Genomic DNA, 24,191 nt, shown 5'->3' with positions numbered 1-24,191 from the left:
TTTGGTTTCCCATCGGTCTTTATTGCTCAAAATCATGCTTTTTTGCACTACTGACGAAGTGATATATGTCACTGTGAACGGTACTAAACATGATTCCCTGGGAGATATATAGACATCAAATTCAAAGGGCAACAATAATAATCGGTGATACCCCATGGAACAAATGAAGGACAAAGTTTTGTCAGCGACAGAGTTCAACCTTTGACCATCTCATTTATTTCTTCTGCTGTATAGTTTGACCAATGTAAAGGGAGATATGGTGACAGTGTTAACCCTTACCATGGGTTTTAGGACAGGCCGCCCCCTGGACATTACCAGTCAGACAGGTACCGTAATCCTATCCCTTACCCAACTGCTGAGTGGGCAGTGTCCAGGGGGCACTGCCCTGGCTTACACCTGAAGGTAGAATGCGCCTTGGGGACAGATATTCGGACTCTCAAACTTTTACAACTCTTTTTAAAGCTCTTGGAGTAAGTAATTTCACTGTCTCTTTTTTTTTTGAAAATTGAAAGTTTTATTTTTTCCTTTAGAGTAACACAGAAATTGCGGCCATTTTGAATTTCAAATATCGGTAAATGTTAGCTAATTTGTTTCTTTAGTACCAAAATACATGGTGACCTCAGATTTTTAGTTCTGATTTAGTAAGGAAATGGTTGAAAATTTCACTAAGAAAAGTTTGAGAGTCTTTCACTTTCAAGGCACATACTACCTTAATTAACCTTAGAAATGTTAAAAATTCATGCATTGATGCATCAATGTCATCTGTGGTGAAATAAACACTGAGCATCAGACTAACAGTCACACAAACCCTGATTTAAATGACAGCAAATTTAAAATACACGGCTTGACTGGTGGGATTACTTCATTTTAACACATCTGTGAGGTTTTCACAGCATTTATCTTGGTTGCCCTTGTTGCTGCAGATTCCATCTTGAAGTGCAGCAACCGTCTAAATAATTTAATATCACAGTAAATATTAAGACTTTCAGTTAATCCATAGATTTATGGATTTAAGGTCAAGTACGGATCACATGAAAGCTTCAGCTTTGCATATGTATATTTTTCATTCCATGATTAAACGTTGAAAAGTCACAATTTGATCACAACGACAATTTGAAAAATTGATCTCAACTGAAGTGAGTTATTTTACAGGAAATACATGTTCAGTACAAAGAGCTCATTTACAACAATCAAGAGTTGCTGCATAGGAGAAAGTTAAACAGGGTTCCTCTGATTTTTATAAAGATGTAGAACACATATATGCCAGTCAAAAATGTAACAGAGAAACAAGTGAATAAAAAACAAACAAAAAAATCAAAATTGGAGTTCACTATGGGAGTGTTTATACAGGAACCTAACTGTACCTAAAAGATTGTTTGGAAATGTTTGCCTTATTAGCTTACCATTTCTCATTTCTTATCATTTCCTTTTGAAGAACAGCAAAGAACTTGAAAATCTGACAAAATCTCAAGACTGAACAAAAAATATATAGAAAAATATCATTTTTTCGTAATAGCATGAGTCAAATTTAGACAAAGATACATTTCACTGTAGACACTAAAAAAAAACCGAGTTCCAGAATCCAAATCCATAAAGTATGAATACATCAAGCCATTGCTTAGATTTACTCTTAACAATTTATTGAAATTCATTGCATCATGGCTTTCAGTTTTGCTGCTGAATTGATGAATGCCAAGGACACATAAAAAACCCAAACATGTCAGTATTACAGTACATGTACATAAACATAAAATCATTGCATTTACATTATTTTTCACTAACAAAGTGACAGATTCAGCGTTCAGAAAATCAAAAGAAACTGTGACCTTACAAAGCACAATGACATAATAGTTACTTAGACTGCTAATACTGCTTTTACGGTCAATTGGATGAGGTTTGGATTTACATAATAAAAGTGAAATTGACAGAGTATACTGATTTATATTATAGAGCAATATTTTGAACAGGGTAGGAAGGTCATAGGTCATGACAATGCATGCTGGGTAAATCCGAATCTTTCAGTTACTTTCACTGTCGACAAAAATTCACATTTTTTATCATTGACAACAAAACACTGCTTACCTTGAGTCTGTCAAGTTGGTACAACATCAGTTATAGATGTATTGAGCGGCTGAGCCAGCAATTCTTTTTGAAACTTCCAACATTTTCAAAATTATTTGCCGTATAATAATACATGAAAGTAATCTTGACTGCACTAACTTGGCCATACAAAAGTATTTCAGGTTGTGAAAAATATGAAATTTGAAAAAAGTACAAAGGCCAAACAAAAACTATTCTTAAAAATTGAGTTCTTCAATATTTCGTTATCAGAAAGTCTATAACTCTGACAATTCAAATTGTCAAGATAAATGAAAAAACAGTGGACAAAACGAAAACACATCAGAAAATGACGGTTGAAAGGCTATGTATAGTCTCTACGGTGTTTTTGATAGAAACCCTGTTGATTAGTCCTTGTGAGATGATCTGAAATCAAAAAATCATAAAAATGAATATTAAAGATATTGTTTTGAGAATTCTGGCACTTCTTTTATCATAAGATAAATGGAATGAAATTGCTGTTCTTCAAAAATATGGTATTTATATAAGGCTAATTCTGATTGGCTGACGTGAAATGACGACTTTGTGAGTATCCAATCAGGGGACTGATTTCCCATCAGGAGGGGTCAGATGTTATGTGAACAGGATTTAGAATTTCCAACTCCCAGCATTGTCTTATACAAAATACATATTAGTTTGATTATTATTGAAGGGCAACAGAGGTTTTTGTGATCTGAACTTGTGTCATACCTGAAGTATTACAATCAGAAAATCCTCCCATCTACTCTGATTTAATTGTTTTGTCAATCTTCCAGATACCAAAGACATAATGCAGTCGTATAAATATCAGATCTCTTCCCATCTGAAGCCAACTCCACACAGGAGTCATTTTGGAACCTGTCAGGGAAAAAGCACATTATAGAGGGTAAAATGATTATTTTGTGTAGAAAAATATATTTCTCTATCACTCTTTGACTTCGTTCACACTGACTATTCACCAAAGATGCATCCTTTTTTCAAGGAAATCAACATATTTTTTCCAAATTGATTGGAAAACAATACACTGGCCATTTTGTTCTGTCAATATTGGTGATCTTTTCAATCAACAATACTGAATGACTCTCCCTTCCAATTGTTTTTGATACGTTAATGCACGTGACTAGTGCGACAACCATTTTCAATGTGCACTGTGGAAAGGAATTCAAGATAAGCAAAAGCGTGTAAAACTTTCATGGGCATCAATGGAAGAGTTTCGGAAGCTTCTGAATAAAGATTTTGTGAAAAGCGCTGTGATTAGAAGTTGCTGCAGGTGTGAATTGGAAATTGTAAAGTGCGGAACCAAGCAATTATTAATTGCCCTATGTTGTCGTGACCTACATCACAATCAAGGGTGTTTAGGATTAAGTGCATGCTTGGTCATTGTCATAGATAATACATACAATTCACATTATCTATGTGAATTTTACTGAAATTTGATGGGCAGATTTCGCCCCACTTTTGCTATGTGTGATGACAAAACACTTTTTGTTTTCTTTTCTGGTTTTTTGTAAGTCAGTCTTTAAAAATTAAGATAAAGAAAACAAAACTTTTACATAACAAAAGTACCTATTTTGATGACAAACAAAAACAATAAGGACTCACATGTGTGTACACTGTGGACAGTGCATGAATAGTCTGTCGGTTGAAAAACAAACAAAACATAAAAACCCAGACAAACTACTGTACTGGGTCTCTTGAACCAAAGTCAATTTCCTGATACAACTGTTCCATCAATTGGTGAAAACTACGTACCATCAATCTCAGTCCAATTAACAGCAACTTCTGCGATGGGAATTCGTAATCTCTGGGCTATGTACAAAAGCTCAACATCAAATGCCCTGTAAGAGATACAGAGAGAGACACACGTCACGCACCTACATAAGAAAATGTGTTCAGTGTCTAGGAGTCAGGGTAGCTTTCTGGAAGGTGAGATTAGGTTTTTAGGAAAGCTGCTTAGAAAAGTGATCGTGAGAAAGAGATGAACAAAGTTTCCACGGCAATACTTTATACCGACAAAATGTCGGCTTTACATATTTTTATACTTTAATTCTAGATGATATCAGTTGCAGTGTTGGGACTTGGCCTGGATTCAGTGACGTGGGATTTCAATATCAACAAGGATAAAATCAATCAGTGTACTGGGCAAGCTTTCAAATTGTAAATATATTATTTTCATATCAAAAGGTGCTGTTTGAACACAATTTGGAACTGACAAATTACAATTCAACATGCCAAATTTCTTTGGTAGTTTTGACATGAAATTATCTTTCACCTTTTGAAATGAAACTCGTCAAATTTTCATGATGATTGAAGATTTTAAGGTAGAAAGCGCCTCGGGGACAGATATTTGGACTCTCAAATTTCTGCAGCTCTTTTCTAATCTACCAATTGTGGGGGGGTCATTTTAAAGCTCTTGGAAAAAGAAAAATTTCATTATCTTACATTTCGAAAATCCGAAATTTAATTTTTCCCCCATAGAGTTAACACAGGGATGGCAGCCATTTTGAATTTCAAATATCACAAAATGTTGGGTAATCTGTTTCTCTAGTTCCAAACTTTCCACGGTGACCCCCCAATTTTTACTGTTGATTTGGTAAGAGAATGGTTGCAAGTTTCTTTGAGGAAAGTTTGAGCAAAATTTTAAGTCTTTCACTTTCGAGGCACATTCTACCCTAATATACAGATTTCTGTCGAAAACTAGTGTTCAACTCTTGTGAACAAGCCAGAGCAAAGGCTGTGGGAAATTCTGACAAAGAGAAGTGAGGTTTGTGGCTTGCTCTGTGGTTGTAATTAATTTTCAAAGAGAGACGCATTTGGAAGCCAATATGAGCATCAATCATTGCGCAGATGCGGGCTGCCACAAAAAACTGGGGGGGGGGGGGGGGGGGACAATAGGGCCTTTCCTTTCAGTACAGGTCTGACCTAAGGGTGAACATAGAACTAATGGGTTACAAGGGAAGATGTGATTCTGAATAATGAAATTGTGAAACCACACAAAAATAAAAGAACAAAGAAATATGTTTCACATATGTCATATGTTAGTGTTTGTGCCCACAGTGTTATCTATGCCAATAAAGACAGGAACCATTTTTTTTTAATTTAAAAAAAAAGACAAAAAAGACAGGATGGCATAACTGAATGTTTATTTTTGATAAAAGTGGATGACATGAAACAATGCAAATAGACAATTACACTTCACAACACTTTGCAACCACTCATTTGTTGAGCACACAGTGTGCTGCAAACAAAGTTTTGAACACTCAATATTCTGCCTGTTGTGCTTGTTTGCAGTGGAGAGATGGTCTGATAAGATAGACATATTGCTATGCCCTCAGGAGACACTCTTTAATCAGGTGATCTACCTCAGATGCACTGAAACACATGTAAGACTCTGAGTTGGGGGCTTAACTTATTTTCCCAGGCGTATTTTCGATCAAATTGGTTTTAATTATGATGATGATTATTATGGCTCATGTACTGTTGATTATGAAAAACAATTCGGTAAAAAAAATATTATAAATTTATTGTAATATTATAACATTTTCATAATTACTGTAGGTCTGTTGTGATAAAAATTTTGAATAGTGCACATATGATTGGAATCATGCTCTCTTTCCACTGACATTATTAAAATATGAATTTATCACATCCTATCAAAGAGAAGCATCTTTTGTAATTTATTTGGAAAAGTACACAACTGTCATTGATATATTGTCTGACTTGATCAAGTTTGGCAATTTAGATGCACGGCGTACGGCTGAAACTTCCTGAATCCAACATTATTGACCAAGACGTGAGTTTTTGTGCAGTATGTTGTCAGGCAGTGCACGACTTCCTATGTGCATTTTCTCAAGATGACAGCTGCCGTTGAGTGACAATGTTTTCTTTTTTGTCAAAATCTTGGGGAAACAAAAATCTATAGTAAAAAGGCTGAAGGATTTGTCTGAAACAAAAAACCTGCCAGACAAATAAGCAGCTGTTTCAGAACTGTGAGAATTATAACGAACTAAACCCTGTTAACCCTTTGAGTACTGTCATTGTTCCCACCAAAATTTTAGTGCAACAATTTTATGAATTTTCTGTAATTTTTTGATCATTTTGGACCAAATGGACATCACATTTCATTGGCTACAGTTTTTTATCAAAATTTTGACAAAAATCCGAAAAAAAATTGACTGGACTTTCTCAAGGTAACGAAAATGACTTTGGCACTCAAAGGGTAAATTTGTCAGGAAAGTGCACTGTTTTTAAAACGGTAATGATGTTTGAATATTGCTGGCACAGAGTGGTAAACTGCAAATATCATTAGCCCTGTCGACATTATTTTTCTTCCATTAAAAAGTACATAAAAATGCATACACCTATGCATACATGCACATACTTCTGAAACACAATTGCAGCTTTCCATGAATGTTATATAGTTTACAATACTAAAATCTTTTCTTCTTTTAATACGCAAAATTTAATCACAAATCGGATGAATATGCTGCCTATGAATATTGGTTTGATTTCCATGATAATAAAGAGTTCAACACCAAAATGCAATTCCCTCTGACAATATTTGACGACAGACAAGGCTAGCTGCAAAATTTGAGGAAATTTATCAATAATGGAAGGAAGGAAAGCAATGGAGAAATCACCGCTAAGAGCCATCGATGCGTCAACTTTGTGCGTCAGCTTCCCTTTGCTGTCACAAACTGCACAAATCTGTGTTTTGACAAGATGTGACACATGCAGAGCTATAGCTGCATGCACTGCTGCAGGGCAGACAGATTTCACAATATGGTCCACAAAACATCCAATATTTTCCAGTTTCTTTGTTCTCAAGCCTTATACTAAGTGCTCCATGGGACAGCAGTTTGTGCTTCCCCTCTCTCAGGTAATGAGATACATAAAATTATGAACACACATCACAAAGTATCTAGTTTTCTAATGAGGATATTTAAATGTGCTGAAAAAAATTCTGCACTGGCGTTCTTGAATTGTTGTTCATTCTGTCAAGTTCAAAAAAAAAACTGACTATATGTGAGTGACAAAACATCAGTTGATCTAGATAAATTTTACGCAAGATTCTTAATAAAAAAAATGGATAGACCATGGTTTTACCAATGTAAACTTTCAACTTTGACACGTTTATCTCATGTCAATATGATATTTTTTGGTATTTTTGCAGTAATAAGTACTTGGTCATAGTAAACTGACATATTTTTTCAGCAGATGGCAGATATGATATTGCAAAATTTCTCATGGCATTTTCAAATAGTGCTACATCTACAATTTACAGAAAACTGAACATTTCATGGACTGAAAAACATTTCTGTTGATGATGTACTGAAGTATAAGCAGAAAAATAGAAAATAAACTATAATTAAAGACATTAGAACGGGTTTTCGGAAGTCAGGGGAAATGCTTGAGAATGACTTAGGAACACTGCTGACATTAGTGCTATTCCCCTTGTTGCTTCAATATACCTATGAGAGAATTCAGGACGGGGAATCCAAGCAACGTTTATCATCTTTAACCCTTTCATCGCCATGGTTTGGCCCAAACCTATTGTTATCAATGGGATTGTGGACCAGTTTATTGGGGATCGGGGGTGAACAGGTTAAGTTTACTGGGAATTGAGGGTGAACAGGTTAATACTGCCTTCAATGGAATACAGAACACTGTGAACATATCTTACAAAAAACAGAACAGTGCTGTTCAAACATGAACTGCAAAGACAGTAAAAAGGGCGAGGTCTCCCCGGATATCACATTTTCCCTCCAGTCACCGACCACGCAGCCATGAAACTTTAATATCTCAGGAAAAATACCGCTGGTAACTCCAGGCTAATCATTTAACTGCCCTTTTTATATTTACATTTTATCACTACTTCGAAGGATAGCCAACATGAATAATTCATGTTGACATTTTTTGTCTACTTTGCTGCAAGGTGCACTCAGAAAATGACTCATTCTGATTTTTTTTTCTTAAAAATCATATTTGTGTCTTCAGTAGTTCCTTGCCCTTCAGGTTTGCGATGTATTGATGTTTTACAAGCGCGCCATGTTTAGAATTTATACTGTTGTTCTTGTACTCGTTTTGGGCGAGGTTTCTGTGATGATTGACGAAAATTTTTGAAAAAAAAATACATTACGGTCTTAGCCATATATTCCACTTATCTGAACGCTGGCTCTAGGGAACATGTCTTTTAATGTGGTGCTGTGACATTGATGCTAACTTTCATTTGAACTTATTTAATTCTCATCTTGATTGTCTTGTTTCAAACTGAATTTTGAAATCTTTTGAAAAACATTTTGATTTCTGTATACTCGAATCAGGAATATGCATGATTTAACCTGTTCACCCCAATTCCCTGTAAACAGGTCCACAATCACCATTGATAACAATGGGTTTGGGCCAAACCATGGTGGTGAAAGGGTTTAAGTAAAACATTCCCACAGTCTGACACAACACTTGCAGAGCTTGCTTCACCCATTAGCTCAGCACAATTGGCTGAATGCAATGCATGTTGGGGGAATCTTGGACTTCTGTCGACAGTTCCAAATTTTGCTCCACCGTGGTTTATCATAAAGCATACATATGTGCATGTGTAACGAGTATACCGATGTACTGAGAGTAGACTTATTGTCAGTAAGACCGTTATCCATGGCACCTGAAAATTCAAATTTTTTAACAAGGGATGAAATGATTCTTTACTTGAGGATCTAGTGATGCCTCACTATAGAAATCAAGGCGTTTAAGATCTTCTCTGGAGACTGTTATCAGTTTGTTTTCAGTCTTGCGAAAGAGAAGTGGAAGGATGAGTGGATAACATATCTCTGGGTATAAGTGCATGAAGTACCAATTCTGAACAAAGTGTGATACCATCTCCTTGACATGGCACATTCCTGAAGTACGAGATATTTGATTTTCATAGAATGGCGGAAGTCAAAGTTTGAAAAAATAACCCCAAATGATTTCATTGGCTGAACAGCAACAACAGATGCTCTGATATTCTCAACAGCTGCCACTGATTGGGCATCGACATTTCATAAAATATTCATATTATATAATCATGTCACAGATGGTTAAGCCTCGAGGACAAAATGTGTGAATATTTCTTTAACAGAGCACAAAATTTCTGTCACCTTTGACCTGCATGATTTGTCTCCATGAAATCTCTGACACAGGAAGGTTTTAAAGTTTGAAATGCAAAGTTTGACAAAAGTGCAGATGCTCAAACCCAAGCTTTTCGAAATTGCCATGTTTACAAAAGCATAGATAGCACAGAGTGAGTAACAGTGTCCACAATGGAACAATGATGAGGTTGTTTCCAATCTTTTTTACATGATGTTGCCATCATATACCTGAACTTTCAGTACACAATAAGCGTGTATGGAGAAGCAGGTTTAGTTTGGCAATATCTCAGAGGTTGGATGAATATTAGCATTTTACAAGTCAATGACCAAATCTTGGCAATCATTTCTCATCATCAGATGCAATTTTTTCCAAAATCAGATGCTGAGAACAAAGTCTGCGAAATTTATCTGAACTTTGTGTTGAGATTCTCTGGGTTACCAGCCTTGCAGAGGCACCAGTTCTGCTGTATTTTCTTTCACCATTTCACGGAACACTGAGTGAGACCCCCAGAAGATATAATATCCAGTTTGTACAGAAACCCAGTGTATTGTAGCTGAGAGGCAAATCTGCCACTTTTGTGGTTTCCCGCTTTTCTTTGAGACTCGGTTGCAGTACAGTATTGATGGATTTGCAAGCGCCGTCTGTGAAACCATACTGCATCTTATCAAAGGAAAATCTGTCATGTTAGAGACTCCGGGCTATTTTTCACTGACAACACCGATCCACACAACCGCAATTATTTGACTACACAGTAGCCTGTGAAGATATTACTCTGATTTGGTGATTGGTTGTCACGATGTACGTGGCACAAAACTTAATTTTCCAGGAAGAAGATCGGTCTGATACCATATTGCAAGTGTGATTGTTAGTTTTTACAGAATTCCCTGGTTGTACACTTCCATGGTTTCCCGGCAAAGCTGATTCCTGGGGGAAATTTGAGTAAAAAAATTCTCAATTGCAAACAAAGTGTATATGTTCTTCAGATTCTGATGGTGCATGGCTAGAATACAACAGCGATCTCCGAGACACAAAAAATTCAAATTTTTTCTCTCCATTAATATCAATGATTATTGTGCAATGAAAAAGTTTAAAAAAATGATAACATGAACAAACCCAAACTCTTTGAACGACTGGAATGTGAACAAAATTATTGGTTGCACAGAGTCAGTGAGTGACAGTGCATACAATGGAACCAGGATGAGGTTTTTCTCATCTGTTGTACATGATAGTCTTGTCATATACCGGAATAACTTCATGTACATGAGGACTGCATGGAGCAGCAGTTTTGGTGTGAAAATATCTAAAGAGGTTGAAAAACACTAGCATCAAATTATTATAGCTAAAAGTACGGTCAGCCACATACATTATGAATAAATGCTGTACATTTCAGACTTGAACATTTAAACCACAGTCCCTCCACAGGGACTGTGTTTAAACACAGCCTTGATTTACCATTTGATGAGACAAATTTTACTTCCAGCATACAAATTTGTTTCAGGGGAGATTTCATGCACCATGAAAACCAGACTACAGATTGTGTTGAGGGAATGGTTAAAGTCTTTGTTGCCAACAGGTCTGGCTTGTCATACTCCTCAGTGAACAGATCGAGACAAATGGCTCCAAACATGTTCAAAGGTATGAGTGAAAAACACCTCTGAGGTCAAGCTGAACCTGTACGAGTAACAGCGATGACTCAGAGCCTTGAAGGTTACGCTGTCATTTAATGGAAATGTGGTTCATAATGCATGAATTCAGGTACTGCGGTTTTTGAAAAATTGATTGAAACTGGAGAAACAGTTTTTGATACGGCGGTGTTACAGCAATTTATGTGTGACCTTTAATGGATCATCATAAAACACATCGGAGAGAATCACATGCGTATTTGAATAAAGATCTAAAACGTAAAAAATCCCCAGTTTTCATTTCATGCAGAGAAAATATAGCAGTCACACATGGTACGTGAAGTATCCAACAGAATGGTTATCACTTGGGGGTGTCATTTTTTCATTAAGAGAGTATTTTATTGGAACTCGGACATATCTATGGAGTACCAGCAGACCTTGAATTTGTCACTTTCTGTTGCTAGTGGATACAACAAAATGGCACATCTACAAATGGCCTATTTTTTGAGCCGCATTCATGGATGGCATTGTCACCCTCAGCATCACTTGGTTGCCTTGTGTGGTTTGACATGAGAAAGGAGTGTAGCAGAATGGGGGGGGGGGGGGTTTGGTGTTGAAAGATGGAAGAGAGATTTGTAAATTGGTGTATGGAATATGTTCAATTCCTATATAGAGATAGCTAAATGTCCACACAGGCCTTTTATTAACCTAAACCATTGATATATCGAGTACCTATGTTCCAATACTGACACGTGTATGGAGGCATGGTTGATTCTTGGTTTCAGAATGTCTGCTGAGCTGTCTCTATACAGCCAGTGTTTGAGGTAACTAGAGTGGAGAGATTATGTTTTACAACATTTATGTTGTGTGAAGGTGATTTTGTGTATCGGCAAAAACACAGTTTCCCTGCTCAAGGCACAGAAATCACATACTGACCGATTTAATGTTCATGCAATATAGTATTCAGAGTATAATACTCTGGCTTTGAAAACCTGGGAGTGCAGCAAATACCAGTATGAGGCTGTTATCTGTTTTGTGACAACTTCATAAAAAATGTGACTTTATCTATAAATGTCACCTACTACAGGGTTGAAAAGTCCATATGGATGATAAATGGGTTCATAGATTGGTCACGATATCTTTTGTATGGTCTGTGCTAGCTTTTTCCTTGTTTGAACAGACTATCAAGTCGATCTCCGTGTCGTCATTCTTCTGTAATTGGTGGTAATTTCTTTCACTTTTTCACTTATTATTGATGGCATTGCCTTCATTTTATAGAACACACAGATAGACAGTGTTTTTTTTACCTTTCATCTTCCTGGTTGGTTCCTGACAGTCTGAGGACCAACAACATTGTCAGTAAAAGTACCAGCTTACCATGTCTGTGCTGTGTGTTGTGATTCTGCACGCCTTTTTAATTCCAATCACTCAAATATGTCAATCATTTGACCTAATCTGTACAACTTAAAACTGAAACTGTCAAATTTCACTGCAGCTTTAGCACCAGGCAGATTTACTCATATACGGTAGTTAAGCTGTTTCTCTGAGTATCTGAAACTAAAATGGCCGGGTAAGAAATACAACACTACTGCTTGTAAAATTCTACACAAATTCAAAACCAAATTACGGCAGACTGTCATTATTTGGATCTGTGCGATTATTCACTGGAATGTAGAAACAGCTGTACAGAAAATTGCTTGAACTTTTATGTCTGCAAAAAAAAAAATTACTATATATTTGAAACGACAGATGTCGTCGGTTGGGACATTTTGGCTCCAAGCATACACTCTTGCTGAACTCTTAAATCACACTATCCAAAGAGTTCAGCTCAGAATACTCTCATGTGTTATTTGAGGTAATCATTTCTCTCAGGTCTTAGACTTTGGCAAATCCTTTAATCAGGGAAATTTGAAACATTGCTTTCTGAAATCAAGGAGGAAAAAAAATTGCAGATTAAACTCATAGAGATCACCATGTTATTCCTAATTGCCTGAAATTTGCCTACGCTTGAAATTCAAAATAGCCTAAATTCTGTTTGTGAATGTCATGAAAACCAATCTAGTTGGTGGACGTTACAAAAAAATGAGAAAATGAATGCAATTTCTTTGGTTGTCAAAATGACGCCACACAAGTTTTAACATAACAAAATATGAAATTACTAAGTGGTCTTTCCACTGCTGTCTGAAAAACCTGGCATTTGAAAATTTAGTGACAGGTGGCAAAACTAAAAGTATAGGCAGTTCCAAGTAGTGTGTGGGCACATTAAATTTTGTGCAAAATGTCCATGATTTTTCTTAAACTGATATTTTCAAGTCTGCTAAATTTTAGCTGACAGTCAGTTGATTTTGCTGGCAACCAGCCAGTTTCTACATCCCTGAAAAACACCTGTCCTTAAAGTGCATTATACCTTTACAAAAAAAGTGTGAGATGTTGCTTGCTTCTTTGAAGACTTAGAGTGAAATATTTCTAGTATGAGCCTCAAAAGTGAAAGACTTAAACTCTTGCTCAAACTTTCAAGGACTCTTTCAACCATTCTCTTTCAAAATCAAGAATAACAATCGGGGGTCACGGTGAAAACTTTGCTACCAGAGAAAAAAATATAACCTTAAATTTACTAATATTTAAAATTCAAAATGGCCGCCATCCCTGTGTTAACTCTATAAAGAAAAATAAAATTTCGAATTTCGAAAAACAAAGCTGGTGAAAAGTTGTCCTACATCAAGAGCTTTAAAATGAACTCCAACAAGTGCTATATCAGAAAAGAATTGTAAAAGTTTGAGAGTCTGAATATCTATCCCTGAGGCGTGTTCTACCTTAATGCAATGCAATGCATTTCACTTACTACGGACTGTTCAAGATGATTGGATATTGATGCATTAGAAGAATGTGTCACATTTGCAAACACTTCATCTCACAAAGCGATGACTCACCAATACAATTTCATTCAAACACATCGAAGAAAGGAGCCAGGCACCCACCGTATATTTCATTATTTCAAACATTATCTAATGACTGCAGCATTCATGATCAGAAAGGTGAGAAACTGCAGCGCTGTCGCTGCACCTGTTAATTTATCTGACTATCTTAGCCGTTTCCAGGTCACATATGTCACTCAAAATAAAAAAGAAATCAAGATACCAGGAAGAGCTCTGTGACACTTTTCTCTATATTCTAGTCAAAGAAATTCACCACATTTAGTATGGTTGGTTGTCTTTGCAAAACAAGCGAAAATTATGTGGATTGCCAAGAAACTGTAAGTTTTGACAATTTTTTTCAGAATTTTGTAGCCTGTCACAGCTGCAGTTTCTAGGTCTACTTCTGACAGTGTGCTGAAATACCCAGTACTCAGCTTGTCAACTTTGAGAGTATTTGTGTCTACTGGATTGTCAGCATTGACTATTTTAAATTCTGGTCATTACTTTAAACTCACATGTTGATAATAATGCTGCATGTCATATACTGACACCCCACAACAACAAACCAAATACTTAGTATTTCTGTAGGAAGTAAACCAGGAAACTGTAGTTGATACATAGAATAAAAATGCTGTAATTTTTCCCACCAAAACTTTAGTGCAACATTTTACCAATTATTATGAATTTTTCTGTAATTGTTTTGATAATTTTGGACCAAATGGATATTGTTTTTTGTTGGCTAGTTTTTTATCAAATTTTCGCAATAATATGAAAATAATTGACTGGAGTATATTTTATAAGGGCGACAAAACTTGACTTTGGCGCTCAAAGGGTTATTAACAGTAACTGTAGCTTTAATCTATACTTTGACAAATCTTCATTCTGTATTAGATCTGTCAGCATGCATGTATTATATCCAGGATTTTGAACTTTTCTTAACCTGGCAGGGATATTTTCCAAACTAATGCACGTACATGTGCTTCAAAACTTTGGCATAGCAGAGAAACAAGACCTGCAAAGGACACAGAATGAGACTTCGCACTCTTCAGATTCTTTATCACAAAAGGCTAAAATAGGACATGGCCACCTCTGCGGTTCAAACCAATTGCTTTTTTATGAGCACATTAACCTATGACAGTGAGTAATGCAGCGCACACAAACTATGTAAACTATTTTCACGTGTAGCGCATCCATAATGGGACAAGTCAACCAAGATCAAAGAACCTTCACATCATGGGATGTGAGAGACTGGGCTAGGCATGAAGTGCTCTTATCTGCACTGATGTTTATGTTTTGTGTGTCTGAAAAATCTCCCCGAAAGAAACCGTCCACCTGTACAGGGTCCCTCCACACTTTTGTGGAGAGACCGTGACCTGTGACCTGTACTGTCCGTAAAACCTTTAATCCCTGTATGCTGACGAATATCATTTTTAGTTAAATAATATTTAAGAGCCAAAGATACAAAATGCAAAGTATTAGGAGTGATTGATCAAGCTAATAAATATTGTAGTTTTGTAGTGGGAACTTTGAAAGAAATCACAGCTTTTTTGACATGGTGTTGAGTTTGTGAATAATAATAGCCAGATTGACTGAAATGGTATTGACAAATCCACCTTGTATTAATTGACTGAAAATCACAACATCAGATACATATTTATTGATGTTGTCATATCAACTAGAAAAAAGTGGGGACAAATGTTGTGTAACATGAAGTATGATGACTTTGTGTTAGTAACTATTGGATGTTCATTCAATAGGGTTTGCTTATTAACATTATTAAACAATAGAGGGCGCTATAATAGAAGCTTCTGTGAATATAGCTATTGTTCAGATTGTGAGAGCTATTCTTAAACTGATGGAACGATGATTTAGGGTCAAAGAAATTATTTTGTTTTTGTCTTTTATCGAAAGTAATGCAGATCTCTAATGGATGATACCGTAAGAGGGTAAAATGTTGCTGTGCAAATAATATCATGATGTTGTAATACATGCGCCTCATATCATGAACACCATTTAGCACAGAACCACTGCATAATCATTGGTTTCACCTTTGGCTCATGAAAATGGGTCTAATGATCTACTGCTTAAATAAAACTGAGAGATATCATAATGCTTCACCACGGAAGAGTCACTGCGGTTGAGAAATGAACAAACGCTGGACAAAAACTTTCATGGATACACTGGAGATGAGATATTGCCAACAAGCATTTTATGCATCTCAGAATATTTTGGAAGATTACTGATAAATTTCCTTTGATAGTAGAGTTTTGTGTTAGAAAGCACCACCTGTCCATCTGCCTGGGGCAGGTATCTCCTTGGCAGAACTGGTAAAATGAATATGATACTTCACCCACTGGGAAAGTGGAAAGAGACAACCTACGTTGAGTTTAACTGAGGTCAGAATTGATGCACCGGTTCCCATTGATCTAGTACACTGAACAATGGTGTATCATGAATGACTAGCCGGTATCAATCACATTACTTCTCTGTCAACACACGCTATTTGGTGGTAGGCCGTCTCTAAGATAAAAATCCAAGTCAAAGGGATTTTAAATAGAGAGAAGTGGTTCAAATAAACTCGTTGTGTGTGTTTATTGCATCACTAGATATCACCATATAGAAGGTTGTCACAAGCCAACCTTTTACTTTGCCATCATTTCATACAGAAAGCCATGTAATTCTAGATTTTTTGCTTTACCTACATATGTATTTCTCAGATATTCATAGTGATATATATGCCTAATATGTGGAATTGTTTTCTCCAATGATAAAAAAAACCTGAAGTTCCATGAGAGTTTCATACATGAAGTTACTTTTTTTAACATCTCTCCCTTTTCAAACTTAGTTGTCCCCTTGAAAGCTTTAACACTTTGCCACACGAGGAAAATGTTGCTCACACATGTACATATCAATTTGCAGTGTTGGTGTTATTGCTTCCTGTGTCTGTTTGTGGAAAGAATTGTTGGGCGACTCTTTGCATCCTGTCAGTAACTACCTTAAGTTCCCTGCCCTTTTATCTGGTTGTCATATTTCATTAGTGTCTTCAATTATTTTTGGCAAGTGGTATTGATCTTGTTGAGTAACTTTCAAATAAAATAAAAGTGTGTTTTGGCTTTTGCATCAATTTTAGGACTGATCATGGTAAAAAGACTCACTGATCGCCTAAAATCAGACATCAATTATTCACTAGTTGAATGTCCAAGATTTCATCGTTATTTTGCTGTCTGAAGGCCAACACACAGCAATGGGACCGAACCAAATACTGGGAACTTGAAACTTTTGAGCTCCAAGTGAAGACACTACATGTATGCTTAAACCTAAAGGCTCTGATGTACGAAGTAATACAATAGTGGGTGTTACTCAAACTCACCATCTGTCTATGTGCAAGTTGTAGAATGTCCTCAGGGCTGCCTCCTGGGTAAAGAGCTTAAACCCACACTGTCATGGAAACGGAAAAATAAAGAGTGTTATTTTCCACAGAGTGGCACCTCAACTTGGAATCAGAGGTCCCCGAGAAACATATAAATGTTACATCAGTGGCAACCTCTATGCCTAAGGCAACACAACGTGTTAGAAAGAAACCTTCTGCCTGCAAACTGGCTTACTATTACGTGTAAAATTTCACATCACCACATTCAATCTTGTGTGGAGTGTTGTTGATAGTCTTTCTCTGGTTTTGTTTGGACTGTGGGTTTTCTTTGAGTGTTGTATTTATAATCAGCTCTCAAATCAAAGATATTATTAAAAATAAACAAAATGCTTATGCATGCAGCAGCTAGGGAAAGCACGATTGCTTAACATCAAGAATCAGTCTAACAGTAGCTGTAGTTCTTAACTTGTTGTATCCACGAAGATGAGAATGTTTCAATCTCTATCCGAATAAAGTGGGATCAACATACGTACAAGTTAAGGATTGTGACTGTCGCATGGCTGATATGGCAAAACATGAGTATAAGTAAGTTTCCATTGCTGAAAAGTTAGGAATATAGATTTTATGATGTATGTGTTCACCAGGGAGAGAGGGATGTACTGAAATGCTCAGATTGGAATTTTTCAGAGTGAGAAGTAACAACATGAAAGAATGTTCTGAAATTTGCAAGACTACAACTATGCATATAATGATTTCTTTGTGTGAACATTTTAAAATTCAATGACATTACGTCTCAAAATGTGGTACATCCTGAGAATTTAGGCATTGTTATAAATAAATAAGGAAGAGCACCATGCTTGTTAAACATCTGCTGTATGAGAATACCACGCCAACAAATTGACGCACAGTACTGTAGAACATTCAATGATAAAATCAGGCTTGTCATTGTCTCACTGACCTGTGTGTCCTTGATTCCCTTCACACAGAAAAACCAAACAAGGAAATGGAAGCCATACATGAGGACGGTCCGGAATATTGACCTCTGAAACAAGAAATCAGGAAAAGAGTTCATCAGTTGTGGAAGTGAGGGGAAGAGGGGACGGGGGAAAGAATTGGAAAATCCCTTTTCTCACAATTCTATAGGTAGATGATTCCTTGATGTTGATACTGAAAGACAAATTGTATGGAGACATCAGCCACTTGGATCAGATTTTATTATGAGATTTCCTTAAGCCATGAGGAAGTTCCTTCATTAAAACAGCTGGTGTGAATATTTCAACATGGCATGGGTTCACTGAATAGATTACAAAAATTTAATTTTGAATGATACAAATTTTTCAGAAAAAAAATTTGACCTCTACTTCTGCAAACACCTTCCTTAAACAGCTTTTAAGAAACATTAGAGATTTGAATAACTATTCAATTACCTTAGCAACAGCTTCATTTTGTAGATGTGCTCTGGAGCCACACACTATTGCCATTTTATGCTGTAAACCACAAAATAACATGTTATCATTCTTGTCTACTGTTATTGTTTGTGCAACAACACCCCATGTTCAACCCTTTCATTACCAAATTTTGGTAAAATCCTTTTGTTTCCCACTGAAAACACCGACCTGTACACAGCGAAATGGAGTGAAAGTGCAGGAACTTTCGCAATGCATCTTCAAGTAGAATGCGCCTTGGAGATGCACCTTGGAGATAGTTTATTTGGACACTTACACTTTCACATTACAGTTTTGCTTTATCACTTGTGAAAGCTCGATTGGAAGCTCATGAAGTAACTAAAATTTTCACAGACTTTAATATTTTGTGAAAATCAAAATTCAATTTTCTCTCCATAGTGTTGACTCAGACATGGTGGCCATCTTGAATATCAAGTATTGGTAAAGTTGAGGTGATTTGTTTTCCATAGTACCATTACAAACATTTGCATGGTGACCCCTGATTTTTATTTTAATTTTGACAGAAGAATGTTGAAATGTTTCACTGAGGAAAGTGTGAGCAAAAGTGTAGGATTTTCAATTTCGAGGCGCATACAACCTTAAAGATGGAATTGAGGAACCTCTAATATACCTCTACATAGTCACACAGAATGCAGTTTCATCAGAATTTGCTAACTTTTAGCTATCATAATCTGCAACTGAAACTTAGATTTACATCTATATTAACAACTATTCTTATTGAGTTTGTGGCTGACATTGCATCTCATCCTGTTTTACAACAGCAAGCCGATAATTTTCATAGTATATTTTGCCATTCCATACAAAAATAAACGATGAATTAAAGGTATTCTTCAGCATGTGATTTACATCAACATTTCAAAGCAAATCCGTCATACTCCACTGTTGAATGTCCTTGTTTATATTTATGTGATGAATGAGTCCCCTGTGATATACATGTTGCTTATTTGGTGAAAACAGTAAACTGGGCAAGTATATCCTAAATCCATAAACCTTACCCTAAACACTTTAATGAATGAGGGGGCAGAAAGAAAAACAAGTAGCGTGGCTGACTTTCAGCAAACAAAGGCTGCAATAGGGTGCCACACAAATGCCAACAAACAAAAGAAATCTCAATATTTTGGAGAGGGCGCCACACAAACCAGAGAGACCTATATGTTTCAGTTCACATATTTTAATTACACATTTTTTTCCTTGTGCTGTTGTTGTTGTTGTTGACTCTGAAAACATACTTGAAATCATCTGTAAAGCTATACCTATATTGAAGCTTCTTTGATAATGGTAACTACCTGATCAGAGGAAAACTGCTCAACAGATAAATGTAACAAATGCAGAAATGCTTGGAGAACATGTAACAGTAATCAACTTGGAAGATTATCATTACACAAACAGATGTGAGAAATAAAATGTATTTGATTTATTACAAACACATATTAAAGATGTCTTACCTCTTTTGTATTAATCTCTTTCATTGCTTTCTCTAAATTTTCTAAGTCTGGAAATTCAGTCGCACCATCAGCATCAGCAAACATCACATATTCTCCTCTGGAACTGAACATTCCTATTCTGACTGCTCCACCTTTCCCGCGGTTCTTTTCAAAAGTCAGCACTCGGACTTTGTCTGTTCCATATTGTTTGGAATACTCTAACCCTATCTGTGTTTTTGCATAAAAAAATGTACCATAGGTAAGTTCACTTTTCCAAACGGCAACTGAACAAATGCATGTATTATCTGACTACTGCAAGATAAAATTTGGAATACAAACTCAAGCCTTTCACCATCAGACTCTTGTACATCCTCATGTTTTCTAGTGGTGTGGTTTGGGTTTTGGGGTTGGTCATAGAGGGACGTTGTACCAACACAGGTGAAACAGGTGAAAGGTTTATGCAAAATATCATACAAGTACACTTAAAATCAGGTGCAACTTTAGTGTCATCAATTAACATTGTAGATAGGACATTGTAGATGTATAATAACAATGGACATTAAAGAAGGCCAAAATAATAATAAAAAAAACACTTACCTCTGATGTTTTGTCTTTGCTACCATCATCTACAATTATAATTTCATAAGTGAGGGAAGAATTTTTCTTCTGTATGGGAAAGAAACAAAATTATGAAGACACTAAATTTTTGCATTCAGGATTTTACTATCAAAGGCAGTACATTGATAAATGTTGCTGGGATTCTGCAGTCATTTTATCTGTGTTCTGTTTGAACTATGAACAGTCCTTATCTGTGATGTTGTTGCTTCCCTTATCACATACCATCAGTTTGACAATTGAAGCGAAACCCCCTGAGTTTGTAATGTCATGTAATCTCAATGTAGTCCATAGATACTGTCCTCTGAAATGTCAGAGTAACAATTCAGAACACAGTATTACCCACACTGTCTCCTGAGATTACTCAATCAACTCATTGAATCTTACTGTAGTCACTGATTTGTTGTGTTTCTCGACTATTAGGCCAAAGTAATTAAATTCTTTGTTTTGTGTCCCCACCTGCCTAGGTTTTAAAGTTTCCATGAAAAACACACACAGTGTATTTGAATAGGAAATTTTAGGACATGACCGCTTAGCTTTTCTGAATGAAATTTTGTTACAATTTGTTATTTGCTGCAATCAAATTACATTGTCTTAATTTTCTTGTGTGTGTTTTTCAGCCACTCAGACGCGTACCTTTACCCATTTAGAGTGGACGCAAAACAAAAAATTTAATTACTTTGGCCTTATAGAGTTCACCACACAACGTGTCCACCTGAACACTTTTTCACAAACAAGGGCAGCACACTTCACTGATAAATTTGCTTTCATTTCAGTAAGAACAATGTCTTTAGATAACACAAACATTTGGAAATGGACAAGATTTTGTCACTCCTTAATTATTCACGGTGGAAATATTGGGGAAAATAATAAAAAACATCATGGCATCAATATACCATGATTCAAACAGGGATAGTAGCTAGCACATTTTTCTTTTCTGTATATTTGAAACTGTCTATAATGAAAGCATTTCAGGGAAGATCTGGCAGGTTCTTGAAAATTGAAATGTCGTTGTTATAGATTAAAAAAGACAAAATGAGCAAAACACATATACAAAAATTTGTTAAATGTGAAGGCATTCATTTCAAAGCAGGGAACATTATAATACTTACCAATCTAGATTCTAAAAATTCTAAAGTTTGGTCTAACATGATTGGTACTGAAAGGACAAACAATAAAATTGTCAATGTAATGGTATATTTAATTTCCTTTGGTGTGACAAAATCTATGAACAATGAAGCAAGTTTTTTCATGTTATGGTTTCAAATCAAGTCTTAACAGAAAAAAATTTTTCCACTAAATGCTGCATTTATGATTTATTTGTTCATTTTGTTTGTGTTAGGATTCATTGTATGTTGATTTCTTGCCTTCACATGTTGGCTGTACAGAGTAAAGAGATGTTTGTTACACGAGTTGATGCAACACTTGTATGAAAGAACTCAAACTTTCCTATGTTGACAAAACACATGTAGAATGTGGTATCAAATAGAACAAGTATTTTAAATTCAGGAACACACACCATCACCAAATGCCTATGCCTGTTGAACATGAATGCCAGGTAGATAAACCACCTTACAATATGACATCAACATGGGCATAGTTAAACTTCCAGTACAGTTAGAAATGCACTACACCTGTTAGGACCAATGGTTGTAGTATCTGCTTAATACACTTGGAAGCAAAAGCAAAATCGAAGCTCGAAAAAATGAAAAAATTATGCTGCTTCATACTTACATCTTTCTTCTTCATTATATGAAGGCACAATCACAGACAGGTTCTTTGTAGGTTTGTCTCGTATACTAGCAAAGGCAACTTTGGATCCATCTTTATTTGGGTCTTTGAAATATTTTTCACTTTCATTTATTTTGGTGTAAGGCTTTGGTTCCGTAGTGAGATAAAGGTAAGCTATCAACTGTAAGGTAAGAAAGGAAGAAATTTAATATGTTATACAGCAATCAATGATCTAGGTCTTCTTTGATTTTGTGCTGTAAAGAATGCAACACTGTTTCCTTTTGAATGCTTGTTAAACGGTTGTTATGTTGTATTTTTGTTATCAAAGGGCATGATTAACTGATCATATTAAGAACATTCAAACAGAGTGAATATCAAATCTATTGTTACCTTCACATAGTCATATAAGGAATACTACTCTGTTGAACAGATGGGAAGAGTACATACATAATGAATGGGGCTAGGTATATTTTTAATATAGCCTTGACCATTATTGTAGGTTTGCTGCTAAATAAATTAACATATGTGCAACATCCACTGTTTCCACAAGTCTTGTAAAAAAATTTCAGACTATGATTGAACTGTGACATAATTTAGGAATCATCTTCATTTTAAGCCTCAAAGTTTCACCAACAATATTCGCTTTCAAAACCACTTATGTGCATCAACATCTAACTCTCATGGAAATGGGGACCCAGGACACCTTGACTGATGAAGTCACACATATTTGATTCGTCGGGTAAGCTGCTCTCAGATGTGAAGTGCAAATGACAGTATGGCAGGAGTATTGGAGAAGTCACATGGCTGTTGACACTCACTATTAACAAAGTAAGACTGTAAATGCAGGCAATCCTATCACATCGTCCACCCACTTTGCTTTTGTTTCATCATGGTTACTCATAAACCATCTTAGCAAAAATAACAACAGTGATTTATAGAATGAGTCGGTAAATAACAGCCTGGGCAATAAAGAGGGTCTTTTCTCCCGTTGTCTCTTTCTATTAATAAGACACAGAATATCCAGCCATGTTTAGTTTGGGGAGTTGGACCGTTTGGGCTTGAGATTTCTTCTGAAGCTGTGAAGCCTGCTGACCGTCAACAGAATTGTTTATGATGGTGCAGGGAAGAGAAAATTGCATACAATGGTAGTAGGAATAAATCATAATATGACAATTTTTGCAAGGAATTCCCATGCATACCTAACATTTCTATTTCATTTTTGCAAAGTGACCGGTTACTTTACAGTTTTCTTTATACAACTTTAGTAATTAGAGGGGCACAACAAGTTTATAAACTGAGGTCAAAGTTCATGGGAAATGCAACGTGGAAATCAGCTGATCGAATCAACATACAGTATGTAGCCGTGAATCTCAGTCATTCCACTCTAAGATTACTGACGCGATGTTTTTTTGCCTTCTACTAAATACTTTAATTGGCCTAAGACTGAAATATTTTAAGACAACAGCTGACGTGGTCTTGAAGGACGTGAACATTGAACATTTCATGAACATTGCTACTATGCTAGTTACTGCATGCACTGCTCGCCAACATGTACGCCTAGCTACCTTTCGACATGAATTTTAAAGCACACATATGGACGCTTCCTTGCGATCTGAAGGATGGGAGCGCCATCCGTGTAAAGGAAATCGAACAAAAATGAAAGATACTGCAGTTTGACTGCTTCACAATGACTCACCATTAGAAATGCTATGAAAACCAGGACAAGAGCTGCTACGACCAGCTGTAGCACAGTTACCATCTTGAAACCGGAAGTAGTAGACGAGCTTTTGAAGCGCCTGCGCAAATAAAAGGCACGTTTTACACAT

At 36.1% G+C, this 24,191-nt stretch overlaps 1 protein-coding gene across 1 annotated transcript; it reads right to left on the bottom strand.

Annotated features, from left to right (window-relative positions):
* On the bottom strand, window positions 1–24,156 carry LOC139130372 (dolichyl-phosphate beta-glucosyltransferase-like). The gene is made up of 11 exons (XM_070696170.1): window positions 24,062–24,156; window positions 22,369–22,546; window positions 21,747–21,793; window positions 20,617–20,685; window positions 20,041–20,247; window positions 18,557–18,616; window positions 18,088–18,171; window positions 17,130–17,197; window positions 3,850–3,935; window positions 2,809–2,955; window positions 1–2,484 (listed from the first exon to the last, which is right to left on the bottom strand). The coding sequence occupies exons 1-10, from the start codon at window positions 24,122–24,124 to the stop codon at window positions 2,840–2,842; spliced, it is 978 nt and encodes a 325-aa protein (XP_070552271.1). The 5' UTR covers window positions 24,125–24,156; the 3' UTR covers window positions 1–2,484; window positions 2,809–2,839.
* Between the last annotated feature and the right edge of the window lie 35 nt (window positions 24,157–24,191).

Source organism: Ptychodera flava, chromosome 4 (genome assembly GCF_041260155.1).
Source record: "Ptychodera flava strain L36383 chromosome 4, AS_Pfla_20210202, whole genome shotgun sequence".
Classification (NCBI taxonomy): domain Eukaryota; kingdom Metazoa; phylum Hemichordata; class Enteropneusta; family Ptychoderidae; genus Ptychodera; species Ptychodera flava.
This window is presented reverse-complemented; position numbering and strand designations above follow the sequence as displayed.